The sequence below is a fragment of the Vidua chalybeata genome, chromosome 5 (assembly GCF_026979565.1).
Source record: "Vidua chalybeata isolate OUT-0048 chromosome 5, bVidCha1 merged haplotype, whole genome shotgun sequence".
NCBI classification, from domain to species: domain Eukaryota; kingdom Metazoa; phylum Chordata; class Aves; order Passeriformes; family Viduidae; genus Vidua; species Vidua chalybeata.
Window position 1 is genome coordinate 34865784 of NC_071534.1, and position 18365 is coordinate 34884148.

Consider the following 18365-nt stretch of genomic DNA (forward strand, 5'->3'; position numbering starts at 1 on the left):
ATCCACTGCTATAAGAAGAAGAGAATTGCCCTACAATTTACTGAGCAGGCTAGCAAAATTGAGCACTGCCAAGGAAAATTACCTGAAAATATGGCAAAATTTTGCCTTTGGCTAGGTTAGACCAGTGCAGAGCCCAAAGAAAACAAATGGAGAGCAGGCTCAAAACATGGGGTCTCTGAGAGAAAAACTGGCAAGTTTGAATGACTTCAATAAATTTTAAATTTCCTAACTCAGTTAAGAAATCAGCAGTATAAAAGGGGTATGTGAAATAATTTGATCAGTCTGTAGAGATAAAACAATTCAGTAAAGAGATTGTGTCAAAGGATGGATAAATAAATATATTACTATGAAGTTAAAGTGGCTAAATGTGACACTTTAGTCACTGTGCAAACACTGATGTATGGCTATGCACAGCAGCTTTCAAAGCACCTGGTTTGACACCCAGAGCACCTGGGACATATTCTTTGGCCAGGCTGAGCTGCGACAGTGGCTTGTGGGAGGAGAAAGATGGACACAAGGAGACCCACAAGTACCACTGTAGCATGGGCATGCACTGACCATGTTTCCTCCATAGATGCACGGAGCTAGAGATGAAAACAAGAATCCCTTTTCCACATGAAAATGCAACAAGGAACATACACCAATTTGTTTTGGAGATGCAAACATTGCTAGAGTGGATAGTTCTCTCTGCAGCTCATCTTTCTGTCATGTCTGTCTCAATAGACAACAGAGTGGTGGGTCCCTAAGCAGTCCCAGATGGCCACTAACCACTTACATAACCTTGGACAATCACACCCCTTCCCTGTGCTTTTGTGTCTCCTTGTTTCTCTTGCCTGTCTGGAATGGCAAGTTTTAGTGTGATTGAAGTAGAGAGCAATTATCTCTTGATCTGTGTGTGTAATATTAGAGTTCCATACTGGAGTTCCCAAAGTTCTCAGCCAGGGACACTAGGTGCTGCTGTAATATGAGTAATTAAAATAATAACTATTATTAAGGAAAATGTGTGTATTCTTTCTATGGACTGTTCCAAAAAGCCTGAAAGTCAGAGAAAAAAATTTATTCTAAACCTGCACATTTTTTGAAAAATAAGAACCAAAAGATCCCATTATTCACTTCACTAGTACTCAAAAATTTTCCCCTTCCCTTTTGACACTTTGCAGAAAAAAGCTGCAAACACCTTCCACCTTTGAAAATACACTGAAAAAATGCACTTTTTTTTTCTACTTCATGTCCATTTTTAAACCCAGTTTCAGCAGTTTACTATTATGCAAGTTCAACCAAATCACTATACTCCAAAATCCTTGCCAGCTACACAATTATGCACCTTATTTATATATTATTCGAATGTGAACAGAAAGGCAAAGACCTCAGCATGGGAGAGCATGACTTGGATTGCAGATGATTCAATAAATGCATGGTGATTTTACTGAGGCTCAGATTTTGTGTCTGTCACTTTCACAGTATTCTAAGGAGGTTTCATCTTATTAAATGTAGTTGACTAGCCATAAACACAGTAAAAGATTAATAGCACTCCCTATGAATCACAGTCACTAAATGCTTATTGTCTGAGAGTATTAAGAAGTCTTTAGACAGCTGCCAGCTATAGCTCGGAGAACTATATGACTAAAGTGCTATTTCTGAAAGCCTTGGAGTCAGTTCATCAAAGTGGACTTCACAGTGGACAATCCAAAAGGCTATTTATATTTTAAAAATAATTTGGCAAGTGTTGTTTATCAAACTGTTTTCCAGACAGAAAGACTCCACTTAATAATTTACTCTTGGATTCACTGCCCTTAAAATGAAGCTAAATGAAATTATTTGGATCCACAGAAGAACAGGTCTGATAAGGCAATTCTGGATTAATTAGAAGTGATAAAGTTTTGCTGCCAGGTTATCTCAAGATCCAAAGTTAGCACAGAAACAAAGTTAAAAACATTAAGCATGTGTGGAAAATAAGTATCAGGAACCTGTATGAGAATTAGGACTTCATAGTAAAAATGGGACAGAATATTCCTATTTTATATAAATCCTTATTAAAAAGCATTTTAGGAAGGTGGAGTGGTACCAACACAAACTAAAAATATATTTTATTCTTACCATTTGAGACTGGCTCCGTGGACAGCCATTGATATCTTCAACCTTTTCATTTGCTAAACAAAAACAGTGAGAGGAAAAACAAAAGTAAACAATGAGATAAAACTTTCCTTTCCAACCCCTGCTCAAAAAATAAAAAAAAAAGAAAAGAATAAAACTCAAACCCAAAAACCTAAAAATCAAAACGGAAAAAAAAACCCTGAAGAAAAGCAGAAAAGGCACAGCAATAAAATGCAGAGGGTTTTGTTGACAGAGAGCTCTTTTCTAAGTAAAGCTCAGTCGTACAGTAACAACACTCTTGTTAGCAGCAGTTGCTTCCATATGCCAAATCATGCAAAGGGGGAAGTGCGAAGGAGGTCGCTGCTAATTCTTCAGCCCCTGCAAAATAACTGCTGACATGAAATCTTCCACAATTGTCTTTGCAGGGTCAGGATACAGTTTCAAGGCATCTCAGAAAGTATGAGCCACTCCAACTAACAAAATGCACACATGGGAGACATATGGCTTAATGGAGCATTAATTTCTGACAGTTCAAAGTGTGTAAGATACAGTTCTGGCCATTTAAAGGATGGTTAAACAGCAACTTTCAAACATGCTCACATAAACATATTTTTTAATTAAGACAAGGATGGACCACACAAATATCAGAGACATATGGACCCAGTCAAATTGTATTATTCCGGGTTCATCTTATTGTTAAATACATTCAACTTAAATTATATATTCCCCCACGCAAGGAGTCAGCTCTCAGTGCTTCCCTCAGCCCTGGTCTTACCGATGATCTGGATGATTTCTGCTAGCAGAACTCCATCTGCAATGTCCTGTTGCAAATCCTTGATCAACCGCTTGTGGCCAGATTTTGCTAGGTAGTGGTTAGCCCAGTCAGTGTAAATCTGCAGAGCAGAGAGGGAGGGCAAGGGGAAGAAGGGGAAGACAGGAAAAAAGACAATAAAAAGTCTTAAAACAAATGTTGGCTTACATAGCAGAACTATTCTGGAACACATTCCCATTTAAGAAGTCAGCACCAAGTGAAACAATTTTAATGTGTTTTTTGACTTTTTTTTTCTCCCTAGCAGTCATGCCCCTCCCCCTGCCATCCTCTGTTTTATTTTAGCTTCAAATGATTCAGGCTGTTTCATGAGGGTTCAAACTTGCTGTGACCAAGCAAAATTCCCCTTATGACTGTAAAGGAAACTCCTGTCGTAAATCAATCACATCTACCAAAATTCCACCTCCCACCACATTTCTACCTCCACACATGCCCTGCCAACAACATTCATACTCTGGGGCTGCCTAAGAGAAAGTAATAGAAGAGACATGTGCCTGTATTTGAGTAAGGATTGGGGTGTCCCTGGTGCTCCTGCGCCTAGTGATGCCTCTGTACCACTTTATGCAGTAATCACTGTGTTTCACTGCCCAGAGACAGGTCATTTGCCCTCTTGCCTACAGTTCAAAGTGCTCTAATGTGCACAGAGGAGACTGAGAGCACCAGATGCACAGTAGTCTTACCACTGGAATTAGAGTACATATATTCTGGAAATATGCTGTGCCCTTTCTTTGCCTAAAGAGGAGGGAGGAACAGTGAGACCAACAGCACCAAATACTTAGCAACAGGCAGCACAAAAATGGCAGTTGTAAACAAAAGGTTGAAAAGAACCACCCGAATTACATCCTCCAAAATAAGGGAGGAGAAGGGCATGAAGAGAGAGGTTGAAGGCATTTCATAAGGTGTGTATGTACACAAAGCATTTGCTAACACCTACAGCACACACACAAGCAGAACCAGGTTTATTTAGGGTGGGAAAAGAGGGACACCTTCCCCTCTACACCAAAGGAGGAGTGCACCCCACGAGCTTCTCACACCTTACTGGGGTGTCCCAGCATGCAGAGGGAGCTCATAGAAGTGGAGGTTGGTGGGGGTGTCACACAACAGGAGAGTATCTGTGGCCTTTGGCATCCAGCCCTGGCTCCCTTTTGCAGGGTGTCTGTGACCTCTTTCCTCACTCCAGAAAACAGGATTTATACAGAACCTTCCAAACCTCCCACTGCTGTGGGATGATACCACTAAGAGAAAGTGCATATGTATGATAGCACCACCATGTGAGTAAATATAATAACCAAGAGTCTTTCTCTGCTGAGAATATTGTTTGAAAATGTTGAAACTGCATATTTGCCAAAAAAAAAAAAAAAAAAGCTTACTTTAAAAATATCCTTTAATTTAACCTCATAGACCCTTGGGAGAGGAAGGGGTCAGAATCCCATTTTGTGAAGAGAAAAACAGAGGCCAAGCCATTAACAACTTGCTTATTTCAACAAGGAAATCTGTGGCAGAGCCAGGGTGGGAAAACAGATGCAATTCCCAGTCCAGAGCCTAACCCAGAGAACCATTATCTGCTTTCCACCCCACAAAAGTATCACCATGCTCGCCATTAGTCCATGCTCACCTGCTAAGGACTCCTTTGCTACCTGAGTACCTTTGCCACAGATTTTCTCCCTCTTTATTAAAAGAGAGAAAAATATAACTTGTTTGGTCTATTCTATTTCTTCTCATATTCCTGCAGGTGGATCACCAGTTGATTTGTCATAGCTTTCTTGACAGCTTTAGAACTTTAAATAACTCCACAGAATTAAACTGTGGATGCGGATTCAGCTCTCTATAATCAAAGGATGCTGCTGTTAAACGGGATCCTTACTCTCCCTGCTACACCCAGAAGTCCACTTGAATCTCTTGTGTTTTCACTGACTGAAATCAGTGTTTTCACTGATTGATATTATTTTTTCCCTATTACAGCTGAGTAACATAAAAGGCTCCATTCAAATGTTGCTTTTTTTTAAAGCAAACTGTAGCTAAGAAAGTGTTTCTTCAGTCCTATATTCATATGAAGTGAATGTGGGGTCTCTACAAAGATTGTATGAACATAAAATAATATGAAACCATGATGATAAAAGACACATATCACACCCATAGCATCATATATTCCCTACTACTAGTATTTCAACTTCAGTCATACTTTGAAGGTAATGTTTCAAAGATACTCTCTATTAATACAAGCAGAACTATTTTCTGTATTCCAATGAAAGTGATCCACTGGAACATACAAAATTTAATACCACTAGTATTATTATAGGTCAGTTTCATATTACAAATAAACATACCAGGCGTTTCCTTTTTCATTTGTCACACCCTCACATAATCGGGTGTATCAGTCCTAATTCTGACTACAATTTGAACTATCCTCCTGCTAAGCAGACAAGGAAATTTCAATATAGCAGCTACTTTGCAAGTGTCTAGTATTCAAAGAATGGGCTTCACTGATCCATCCACCCCTTCATAATTTTCTTTTTTCATTAATTTAAAAGTGATAAGCATAAAGAATGCAAACAGCATTTTGTAAGCAAAGGCTGATTATCCACATCATATCAAAATGTTTCTGATGGTCAGCATTTAATAGTCATGCAATGGTACAAAAACAGTACTAGAAGGAGCCTGTGTTGAAAGAGGAGGTTTTTTCACTTCAAATGTATTATAAAAATATCAAGAAGGCAGAGATTTATTGAGGGAGACAATACAGCAAACCAACACCCAGTTGGCAATGGAATGTCACGCTGCTTTTCCTCTCCTTCTGTAGGAAATACCACTTGCTTCTGTTTCCACCCCCTTCCCCATAGGATGCCTTTCTCATTCATCTCATTCTTCTGGGGACCCAATTGGTCAGGAGTCTTGTAAAAAATGAAAAGCATGAAGATAGACATGTGAAATTATAAGAATGTACACATGCCACTATAATCTTTTTACACTAAATTATCTCATGTAAAAGCAATGAGAAATAGAGACTCTACCCTTCACAGTTTTCAAGTACCAATGCACCTCATAAGTTTTATCTTTAAATCCTTGGGAAAATATAAAGCTCTAGTGTGCTTCATCGTTCACATTACTTAGTTATCATGGGAGAAAACTCAGAACAGATGATCAAAAATCAGTAACTTCATGAAAATCTCCTTTTTATGAGTGCTCCCCTTCCACTGGGTGCAGAGCAGCTCTAAGGAGTAGCTCTGCATGCTCTCCGTCTTCTCAGAACTAGCAATAGGTCACGACATCGTGTATTAATTGTGCAGCAATCCTCCCCCAAAATCCTCTTATCTTAGATGTTTTTATAAAGAGGCTGTTTCAGAGGGAAACACAGACGTGATGTTAGTTGTTGCAACACTTCCTCCCCTCTTCGCTGCTCCAGTAACCCCACGCTACAGCCACACACTGGGCCGGGCTGCGGACTTACTCATTTCCTGCCCAGCCTTCCTCTCCTACCGCCCTGCTGTCCAGGCACGTCTGACCGGGTACAGCTCTCTCCAACGCCACACCGGACAGCCTGCAGCGTAGGGGACAGCCGCTGTTACCTGGGACAGCCTGCAGCGTAGGGGACAGCCGCTGTTACCTGGGACAGCCGGCAGCGTAGGGGACAGCCGCTGCTCTCTGCCGTGCGGAGCACCGGTCTCAGAAGCACGATAACGGAGCAGACCTGATCCTCCTGTGTTTGTGTGGTCCGAGCCCCATGGCAAGGCCTGGTGATTTAACTGCTCACACCACAACCGGGATTCGACAGGGCAGCCTGAGCCCTGGCACAAGCTGCTCATGCTAATAACGGTTTCCCCTTGCATTCCCCAACTGCTCGTCATGCTCCCCTTCAACAGAGTAGAGGAAATAAACTCTGATACCCAAATATAGTTATGAACTTCACCTCGATACTTCACATGTACCTACAAGGAGCACAGTAGAGCTGCTTGGCAGGATCTGCAATGAAGCAAAACACTCTGTAATGCGGTAGTTTAATGAAGTGATAAAGGGAGAGGATCTCACAGGTTACTGCCTTTTTAGAAAATGTTTAATCATGAATCATGTAATATACATCAGGCAGTGATATAAAGCATCCTCTTTAATACAGAAATGTTACCACCCACAATTAAGGCCAAATGGGTAATGTCAGATGGGCTTCAGAAGTGCAGTCAGCCTAATGCAATAATAATGCATGACACTTCGTCACTGTCTTTCACTAGATCAGCTCGGCATATTTTCCAGGCATAAATGAGATCACTCCTATTTATTATTTCTGTAGATGTGAGGAAACTGAGGCACAGAGGCTCTTTTTTTGATGTGGCTCACTCCACAGCAAACAGCTGAGACTACATCCCAGATATTCTGAGTTGAAAATAATTCCTTCTGTGAGCTATTATATCAGGTACTTTCAGAAAAATGCTTGCTGGGAAAATGCATATTCCAAGAATTTGGATACTTCCTGAATTTTTGTTTGTTTGTTTGTTACAGAATATAGAATTTCAGCTCTTGAAATTGTCCCCTGTTGCTATCAAAAACATGGCTTTCCATATGCTTCTGTCACTCCCTTATGTGCCAGTGCTGCTGGATAGGGAGGCAGCACTTGCTGACAACTGAGGTACAATAAGACCTTGACGACTTCCATGCCATTTAGGAGCATAGGTTAATTTTCAAAAATATTTAAATATTTTTGCACTAAATGAAAAAAGATATATGGAATGAACAGATAGAATCTGGTTCTCATCACTTGTCCTTTAAAATATTCTGCAGGAGACATTTGTATCCCCATTCATTAGCATGGCAGACTTGAAATGCTGTCCTCCAATGCTCACTATCATAGGAGGCTTTTAAACAACTCCATTTCCCAAAAGAAATTTGTAGGCAAGAGCAAGCTTCTCACAGATTTTTTTTTAGTGCTTATTTTGTGGCAAATAACAGTTGGATAAATGGAAGGAAAATTTATCTATTAAAAAAAAAGTTGCTAGCAGTATACCTGGGTTGCAGTATTTCACAGCAATACACAATGCTATTTCTCAGCAGAGCAGGAGTCTGTCCTTTATTCTATGTTTGGATTATAACAGTACATTTCATAATTTTTTTCTTTACGAAAAATAGAATGAAACTATTTAATGAAACTATTAAATAGCCCCAAAACTAGAATATTAACAGTCAGACAAAATGGAAATATGGCATTGTTAACTTTATAAAAGGGTTATGTGACTTCTAGTGTAATGTTTTCACTCTACTTAAAACGTTGTTGTTGGAAACAACTGATAGTTGATAGCACTTAGGACTTTTCACCCATGGGCACTTTTTCAAAGAAGAGATTGATGAGTTGTTTCTGTTGTTACCCAGTATGTTACAAAATGTGCTATAAACGCTGTATATATATTTCCTGGAAGGTTGTCCAGTGTGTGGCCTACCGTGGATGCTGAATACCCAACAGAGCCTGCATAACAGTCCCAGAGTCCCTGTGAAGAGGATTTGCCAGAGGAGAGGGCATGACCACAACTTTATTTTGTCTTAGCTGTTCTTGGCTAATAAATTGTGGGTAGCAAAGCATGTGTTAGAGTGTCCCTGAAGCAGTTTGTATTTATAAAGAGAAGCTAGGCAACACATTGTTTAGTGTTAGATTAGGGTGAGGAAATCAGATTGCAGAGAGATGCCTTGCTCCTTCCCACTGCCTATACATTAAGGAAATCTCAACTGGAAGGCAGGATCTGACCTTTTAAATATTTTCTTATTGAAGGTTATGCCTCTGGGATGCAGAAGAATAAATTATTAGTTTCAGGCCTCCACTTAGCAAGTAAAAAGACTAACTTTGAAAACAATGGATCACATTTAGACTGCCATAAAAGACAGAACAACCATTCAATTTATGTCTTCATTTAATTGGCTATAGAAAATACTCTGCAATTCATTTGGTATGAAGCAAATCTAGGGTCTGGGGGTGGCACTTTTCGTAACATTAAGCAAATTACATGAGAAAGAAAAATACACAATTAAAAATATATAGCCAGAAAATGAAACTAGAATGACTTAATTTATAGTCAAGATGGAAGCCAATGCACTTTATTTAACAAAATGAAATGAGTATTAAATGACATTCCACTAACCCTGTTTCTGAATCGCACTGAGCAAATGAGAACAATTATGAGTTAAGGAATAGAAACCACTTAGAGGGATACATGCCAATTAACCAAAATGTCAGAATCCCTGTAGTACAATTGTGTTTTGTAAATAGCAGCATGTATCCATCAACACTACTCAGCAGTTTACAGATAAAAACCCAATTAAACATAACTCCACTAATCCCAGCTAAGAAAATTAGTAGAAACAATACCCTTCAACAATCACTGGCAAGCTTTAGGTGACTTACCCAACTTTAAGAGGGCTGTTTTATATTTCCAAGTTCCACTTGCAGTTTGTGATCGAGTCACTGAAGTAACATGGCTTACTGTGCTCCCTTTCTACTTATTTCTTCCCAAACCCCAACTCAGAACTTATTTAACACATATGTTTGAGGCTAACACTCACCAATGGCACAGGAGCAATACTTCTGATGCTTCTGTGCCAGATGGAAGGTAACAACCTCTTTGAATGTGTATTTGTGTGTGTTATATGCATATAGGGTTCACTGAGTAACTTGTATATTGGCCCAGATAAAAAATCCAACACTTTATAGAATAAATTCACTTGTTCATACTTTGAAAAGAATCCTACTGATTTGCTTTACAGTTTAGTCATACAGTTTTATTTACTGGCTTCAGTCTTGTGCAATAGCAATAAAATGCCACTGGAAGGAGCCAAATCTTCGTCCTGAAGCTGCAGGGACCCTGAACTGGCAGCTGCTTCTCTACAGGCTTGTGCAGCGGGGAAGTGGTACTTGCCAAGGGAGCAACAGCACCACATTTATTAACACTGGCCTCGAGCTTCCTGAATTGTCAGGAAACAATATTAAGTGCCACCCGCACAAAGCAATCCTCCAAAGCAGTCGAACTTGAGACTTTTTGTTATAAATATGCCATATATTTGTTCATAAACTTTGGAACAATTTCTTAGATATAGATATGCATATATCTAAATATATAGATATATAGTCTTTAAAGTGCATTTCAACATCCATTTAGTGAAAGTACAATAAAATACTGGACCTATTATTCAATGCAGGTTTTACATAAGACATTGATTTAAACTGATATCTTGGATAATTTTATTATAGTAAGGAAGACCAGGATTACCCAAGGGGCTTAAGTAGCATAAGTGTTACACTAAGAAGGTGTCAACATTTTAGTTCAGATAAGCAGTGTGATTCTGAAGGCAGTTTCCTATCACCTGGGCTCTCTCAAAAATCCCCTTCACAATAAGAAAAAAAAAAAAAAAAAAAAAAAAAAAAAAAAAAAAAAAAAAAAGCTTCAAGAAAGCCATGCTTTAGTTTTCTTGGTATCCAGAATAACAGAAACCCCATTTGTGTGAATCTACAGGCTCATGTATGTCTTGTCACTGCCAAGATAAGTTTCATGACCAGTCCTGCATTCACTTTTTTAAAGAAACCCACAGTGAGCAAAGTTAAGTTTCCTGTAAAAGGAAAAATTAACTGAATTTGAACAGGTTTCCTTTATGGCTCACCAGTATAACACCACAGATGAATAGACAAGATTTCTACAATCTTAGTAGAAAGAATGAAATAATTTTGAGAACAAAAACATTATTGCTTTGTTGGTTTTTTGTGATTGTTGTTTTGGTTTTTTTTTTTTGATTTTTTTTGTTTTTTTTTTTTTTTTTTGGTTCACAAGCAAAAAGCCACTCTTGCTATAAAACAGACCATTTCTGGGTGAACACCTGCCTTTGCAAATCAGCAATGGGGCTCCTCACATGGAGCTGAGAAGATTCCACTGTGAAACTACTCCAGATTTTCCATCAAAGCTCATTTTAAGGATTTATAACTTGGACAGGGAGATTCTTTCCACACTGCAATTTGGCATTAAAGAACTTGGCCCAGGGATCAAAATAACCCTCTTTGCCAGCACTTCTTTTTCAGTGTGGAAAGGCAAATTTCTGATATATAAAAATACAAAAATATTAAGACATACATTTGTTCTCTTCTTGTGAGAAAACAGTAGCAAGTAAGACCATAACCAACTTTAAATATAGAGTCTTCAGCACTTTTTGAGGCTTACATAACTAATTTAAATTGTCTAGTTTCCTCTCATGTGGAAGAACAGTTTTACAAATCAAACTAAACAAAATACATTGCTTTCTGAGCTATATATTTTATAACAACATATTTTAACTCCTGGGTAATTTTTCTCTGTGCCTTGATGTTTAAAAGTTGTTTTTTCACCAACTCTATGATTTTAATATCAATAATGGTCTTGTACATATTCACCTCATATTATTGAGGTGCTGTAGGTAACACAATAACCTTGAGTAAGCTAATGATTTGAAGTGTTGTGATCTGAGACCCTTACTGTAATTTATCTCTGTTAAAACAGGCCTTGGTGGTGAATGTGAGCGTTGTAATGGTCATGTGTGCAACCGCTTTGCCGTTTGCTACCTATCTGAAGCTTAGGAAAATGAAATTATGCTTACACAGATGACAGCCTATATTTACTTCTCTTCAGCTCAAGAAATGCAGTGTTTCAAGGACTTGAAAGACGAAAAATGCAGCTGGGTACAATAGGGATATCACTTCAGGACACTTCCTTTTTTTCCTCTGATCAACATTGAAAGCACTGCCCATAATAAATACCTATCCATTCTGATTATAATAATATTTAAATTTGCAATATTTCAGGGCAATTAATTTTATGTATGAAGTAAATTCTGTCAGTCAATATTCTTAAACAATGAAGAGGAGAAAATAATCTTATCATAATTACGACAACAGAAGACTTTTCATCTCAAATGGGAATCAGTATTCTAATCTTTCTCATTTCTTCATGAAAGATGTGTCTCATGTACACCTTCTGTAACACAACCAGATTTGGAAGGATCTTACAATGGAAAGCAAAAGGTTCTAGATTCCTGTGGCAGCAGCTCTCTGGCCACAGAGAGCAACACGTAACTTTCCCAGGCCTTTCTGGTAAAGGCTGTGAGAAGACAAGAGAAGAGAATGAGAAACAATTCTTATCTTCACTTGCTGCACCTGTTGTTGTGAACATGCGGAATGTGTTATGGAGATTTGTTTACCAAAAGGTGGTTTGTTAATTAGCCAATGATGATGGTGTTTGGATTGGAGGACCAGTTAGGTCTAACTGTATAGTAATTGTTTATAAAAGCATAATTAATATAATATAATATAATATAATATAATATAATATAATATAATAATATAATATAATATAATATATATAATATAATATAATATAATATAATATAATTAATATAAATTGATCAGCCTTCTGTGAATCATGGAGTCAATGCTAATTATTGCCCATTTGGGGATCGCCTGCTACGACAGATTCCTACTAAAAATGCCCTTAACACCCTTCCTTTCTGTCATAAAAGGTGCCTAAATGTGAATGCTTTGGCTACACATCACATTAGAAGAGGCAGGGTGACACAGAGGGGGGATCTTAGGGCATGGGGGTTTTCATTCACTGTTCAATCTGCAGTCTCCTATGCATACATTCTACCAGATTTTGATTCTCCTACAACCTTCTATAGGACCACAGCACCATGCAAAATAACTCCAAAGATATATCCATGATTCGAAATTTTTTCACCCATGACTTACCTCTGAAGACAATCAAACCCCCTTCTTTTCTTGAGACAAAATGGTGCTTTAGTGTTTGAAGCTTGCTCTCTGGGTCCTCATGACTGCTCATACACAGGGCCCTCTTCCTCAGGGGACTGCTTTCCACATCTGTAACTCTTCATTCACTGTCCTATATTTTCCTTTAAAGTACACATTCTGGTGATACCATGTCTCTTGGATGACAAACTAGAAATGAAGGATGAGGATTGACTAACTCACTTTAAAGGGCCACTGCCTGTAAATTTAATTAAATCCAGATCTTCCACCTCCCACACATTCACCCCTTGGGACTAAAGGCTTCTGTAAAGGATTAGGAAGGGAATACTCTCATTGCAGCCACATCACTATAGAGAAAATAATTCAAGATTTGGGAAATTGTGAGCAGGAAGCAGATGAGGAAGAAAGGGACTCACTGAAAACACAAACAAATAACTCTGCTGGCTAGAGATTATAGCATTTATTTTGGACAGAGGCGATTGTGCTCCAGCCATTCCTTCCAAGAGCCTTTTTGTATTTTGTCCTACTAATGTAAGTATGAAACGGAAATGATCCAGTAAAAGAAGCATCATGTCTCCTCTGAAATGAGTCTCTAATGCAGCTGCCTACCACATTGTGTCCCATCCCATGTCAGGCTCAGTTGTTTTCTTGAACTGTAGTGCTGCTCGGCACTAATGGCACCAGTAGCTCGCTCCTCAGGTAGCTCTGAGAAGGCTGGCACTCCAGGACAGCCCACACAGCTCTTCAATGATTCACAGGGATATGGATATTACTTTGAGGACTTATGTTGACACCCCTCCATTTAGTCTACTTTTTTCAGCAAGAAAAATGGGGTTTTTTGGACCTTTTCCCATTTACCTCCTAACTCCCTGATAACATAGGAAAAAAGATAAATTACACATGCTAGCTTTATTTTTTTTTAAGGAAATGCTTATTGCTGATGAATAATAAATACTTCATTCTGAAATGCTGGCAAGGGTTATTTTTTACCCAGCTCTAAATGTTGTTAAAATAGGCAGGTGCTTATTTCACCTGCCCTTTAAATAAACCTTGCTGGCAAGATACTTGACTTTGTAAAGCCAGTGCAGCTTCTGAGCATTCTCAGAGGTACAATTTCATGTCTGTGCAGATCCTTAATGTAAAAACCTGCAATGGCTATGGACGGAACATGAGCACTGACAAAATTGACAGCTGCTGAGTAGGAGTTCTGAGGATGAGAGTGATGGATATAGACACCTAAAATGCATGAGAGATTGGTCATAGGAAAATAAATTCTTTGAGGGAGGAAGGAAGATCATATTTCAGGAATTACTGTACAAAGGATATCTTCTGTTAAAAGTCCAACAATTTCCTATATTATTTAGTGCATAAATATGTAATAGAATAGTCCTTAAAACAAGTTTTGCCTTAAATTCTTATAGTTGCTCTTGAAGGTCCCTGATAACAGAGGATTGCAGATTTTCAATAGCACTTGCTGAATATCTCTCATTTTGTTGTAAATGTAAGGACAAATGCTTTGGAGGAACTTCCTGAGAACATAAAAAACCCTAATGCTTTTTTTTTTTTTTTTTTTTTTTTTTTATTTTATTTATTTTTTTTTTTTTTTACATTTGGGAACTCAGAGTGGAAAGTCAAGTTTGAAATTTTATGAAACTGGTATATCTCTCAAGTTGTTCAGTCCCACAGAGAGGCTTCTCAAACATTGCATCAGATGGCTTTGTTCTCACCTTCCCTGGACAAGTTAATGTTACTTCACTATCAGGAATAAAATCCCATACTTACACCAGTGCTTCATTTTATGTTACCGCCATTATCTTGTTACGGGTTATAATGGTATTGGCATTATCTGCCTAATAATTATTCTTGAGTAACAGTAACTCTTTTAAGTCTCAAGTTCTGATCTGGAGTCTGCTGAACTACTTAAGTTTCATCTGTGTCTCTTTGACCGATAAAAGATGATCCATACATTAAAGAAGAATGAAAGTGGGCAAATGGATTCTCTAGTCTGTGGTTTTACAGAAAAAAAATCCCATCTCAGCTAGATATATTAAAGGTGCCTCTCCATAATTTATCTTTTTATATATATAAATAAATATATAAAAATTTATATTATATTATATTATATTATATTATATTATATTAATTATATTATATTAATAAAAATGTATTGTGTAGATGAATTTACTATATTCCTTCAACTTCTAATCCACAGAAGCATTCTCTTATAAGCAACTGTTTATACCACAGTGCAAAATAGTTGACTTTGCTACATGTCAAACAAGCTTGTAAGATTTGAATCCCCAAGGAACACGCTAAATTTACAATACTGCAGTAAAAGATGCCTTTTAGCATACAAATGATAAACTGTCTTGTATTGTAAGCCATTAAAAATATTACACCCTAAAAATGGTATTTAAAATGCTCACAGTGATATTTAGTGGCACAACACATTTCTAAAAATAATTATCTTAAGAACAATATAATATAATATTATATATACAATTATTATACAATTATTATAATATTATATATACAATATAATATTATATTATATTATTAATTTCAATTAATTGTGTCAGCACACTCCAAATTCCAATCACACAACAGCTGCAGTGATACAGAGGGCACAGGACAATTCTCCATAATCAGCTTTGAAATGATGCTCAACCAACAAACTGCCCATAGAGTGGGGAACTCATCTGAATGTACCTGATGGAAAGCAAAGGTTATTGAAAAACAATAGCGTGCACATGTATTTGCATATTGTCCATTCTTTGCAAAATAAAATTTACAAGTTTATTGGGCATTCCAGTTTACATGAGAGGGTCACCCATGTCCTTCAGCAGTAACTAAGTAAATTTTTTCTTTTAAAGCACAAACCCATAAAACCTACAGTGTGCATTTGGATGGATTGACCCCAAAGACTCAGGAAGCCAAGAACTGAGAAAATTTATTAAATCCACAGTTAGATAGTATGGTTATCATCTAACTGTTTTAGCTATATATATTTCAGTCACTGAATCCACACTATGTAAGCAGAGTTCTGAAGAATCTAACAACTAAACTAACAGCAAAGCCATGTGAAGAGAGGCAATAAAAATTAGGGAAGACATGATGTTGAAGCACAACTTGTAGAATTGCACAAATCCTCAGCTATGTACAAACCCGTCTTGGTGCCCTTCATGGGAACAGGCAGTGCAAACACCTCAAAGTAGCTGTGCCATGCTCAGTTTCTTATGTTGTTTTTTCAACTGACCAGACCATCTGACTTTGGCACAAGTTTACCTTTTTTGTGGAAAGCTGTCAGAATCAGTATTTGCAGGGAAACCCAAACACTTCTAAACAAACTTCATGTATTCATTCACTTGAAGTCAGGAGGCAGAACAAAGGCTTAAAGCAACAAACAGAGGCTTTTTTTTTTTTTTTCCATTGCCTGTTTTCAATGTTCCTTGAAAGAATTTATAAAGTCACTTTAGTCTGTTCTCTGTTCCTGGCTGGAAGGAACTGGCATCTTTTCTCCTGTCACTGTGGCTGTGGAGTTTTTAGAGAGCCATGATAGACACAACATGGCCTAGTCTGGGCCCCTTGAAGTAGAAATGCTCTCTTAAGCCCCGAAGCAGTTCATGTGGATCCTGGAGATGCAGGGCCTCTGTATCCACCTCTCCTGTGTAAGCTGATTGAAAGTGCTCCGTCCCTTTAAAACAGAAAACTTTCTAAAGTACTGTTTATCCTATTTTTGTCTTTTCTCCACCTACAAGCTCCTACTGATGCTTCTGATTTCTAGCACCATCATTTTTAAGCTTTAAGATGCCCTTTAATCTACACGCATCTTTGGGAAGAGTAAATTGCTCTCAGCCTGAAGAGGGCAAAGACAGAAAATACTTTCATATAATTACTTGTCCTGTTTTTGCATGAAATATCATTTTTGCCATCACTTTTTGTTACATCCTTGACAGACCTTGTATATGATTCTGCCTTGAATCCAGAACTTCAGTGGCTGTCAAAATCTTTGATGGCGTCAAAACATTTTCCTGCAGAACTCTTTTACTTCTGTATAGCAATGTAAACTGACTTACAGTAAGTGTTTTTTCAACTACTTTTCACAGATGCCTTAAAAACAGTCCACTGATTCATGGAGTCGTGCTGGATGTTGTGTTGTAAATCTTAAAATAAGGAGGGAATATTTCATACAAATATTGAGAACTAAGGAGGAAAACAATTAGGAAAGAATATATTCTTTCATAAAATATTCTTATAACATATTTTTCATTACTGCTTTTTCCCTTAAGAGAGCAGGTTGATATGTTTTAAGTTGTCTCTGTGAAGATATATCTAAATGAAGAGATAAGGTATATCTGTAAGAGACAGCTAGGCATGGAGTTTTGCTTGGAGCAAAGGCAAATGTAAGGTTTTCAGGGATTCAAATAAATTTGTCAGAATGACTTTGTGAAAATTGTTTTTGTTAAGATGATGAACAAAGATAAATGAGCTGACTAGAAGAAGCAGAGACAAAACTCAGGGTCAGAAAAATCACTGCAGAAAAAAACCCCAAAATCACAGAATAAGCTGAATAGTGTCAATGTACAGAATAATTAAATATTTCATGTTAAGATTGTGGCTAAAATAATCTTGGGATGTAGGCAAGGAGATTGGCCTAGATTATTTAGGTATTTTACCTCTTAAGAGAGGAAGTCGTCCTAAGTTCATGTAAGGTTAAAATTAGGATTTAAAAATTTCTCTTTTCTTCCTTTGACCAGGAATAACCTACTGAAATCCGAATTTTTTACTAGCTATTCCAGACAAAGGGTTAGGAATGTGCTTCAGGAAATCTGTTTACTAGCAGGACACCCAATATCATGACATGAAGTACAAGCAATATCTTCACTTCCCTTAAGAACATCCAACTGCAGCATATACTGATGCAAAAAATGAATAACATTCCTCTCCTCACAAAGGAGTTAAAACACATTCATCTGTTTTCAGATGGATTTTTCATTACAGTTTCTGGGGTTTGGCCTGCCCCTACCTGTACCATAAGAAAGCAGAAATATCTCCACTAAAGACAACATAAAAATAAAATTGTTGTGCTTAGGGTAAGAGGTAGGGCCTGGAGCTAAACAAACAAACAAACCAACCAACCACATCCCCCCTTGGCACTGCTGAGCAAATTAAAGTGTTCATCACAGCTTATTGTAAGCTTATGGTACTAATAAGTATCTGATGCTCTGTCTTGTTTGCAGATACTTAGAAAGCTGCCTTGTTTCTATGCTGGATCAATTGCTTCACTAATGCTATTCAAAACTTTGTTCTGCCATAATCCTTTTTCATGTGGAATTAGGTGGAATGAACTGCTTTCTCTAACACTGTCATCTTTGCCAGGCATCAAAATCAGTTCAGGGAAGGCAGGAGAAGGCCAGCACTGCCCGAAGCACAGCAAAACCTGAGAAGGGAGCTCTCAGAACAGTGGGTGGAACTGAGGCCACTGGGTGAGTCAGGAAAGCAGGATGTGCTGTGACTAACCCTGGTGGAGAAAGAGTGTCACCCTCCACCCTTACATCATGCGAGTCACTCATCCCACAGCTCAGTGACACAGAGAGTGCAGGAGAGTACTAACAGCTGGCATTTACACAGGAAGACCTATGGAAAAGCAGGGCTGCATCCAACAGTGGCACACACTCCCAGCTC

At 37.9% G+C, this 18365-nt stretch overlaps 1 protein-coding gene across 1 annotated transcript in view; it reads right to left on the minus strand.

Moving 5' to 3' along the window:
- Positions 1-18365, minus strand: part of NAV3 (neuron navigator 3) — a 250158-nt gene that overhangs the window by 176252 nt on the left and 55541 nt on the right. Inside the window, exons 2-3 of the mRNA XM_053943168.1 lie at positions 2870-2987; positions 2098-2150 (exon numbers count right to left, since the gene is read on the minus strand). Of these exons, the coding sequence (XP_053799143.1) occupies positions 2098-2150; positions 2870-2987 (171 nt within the window). The remainder of the gene's footprint in view (positions 1-2097; positions 2151-2869; positions 2988-18365) is intronic.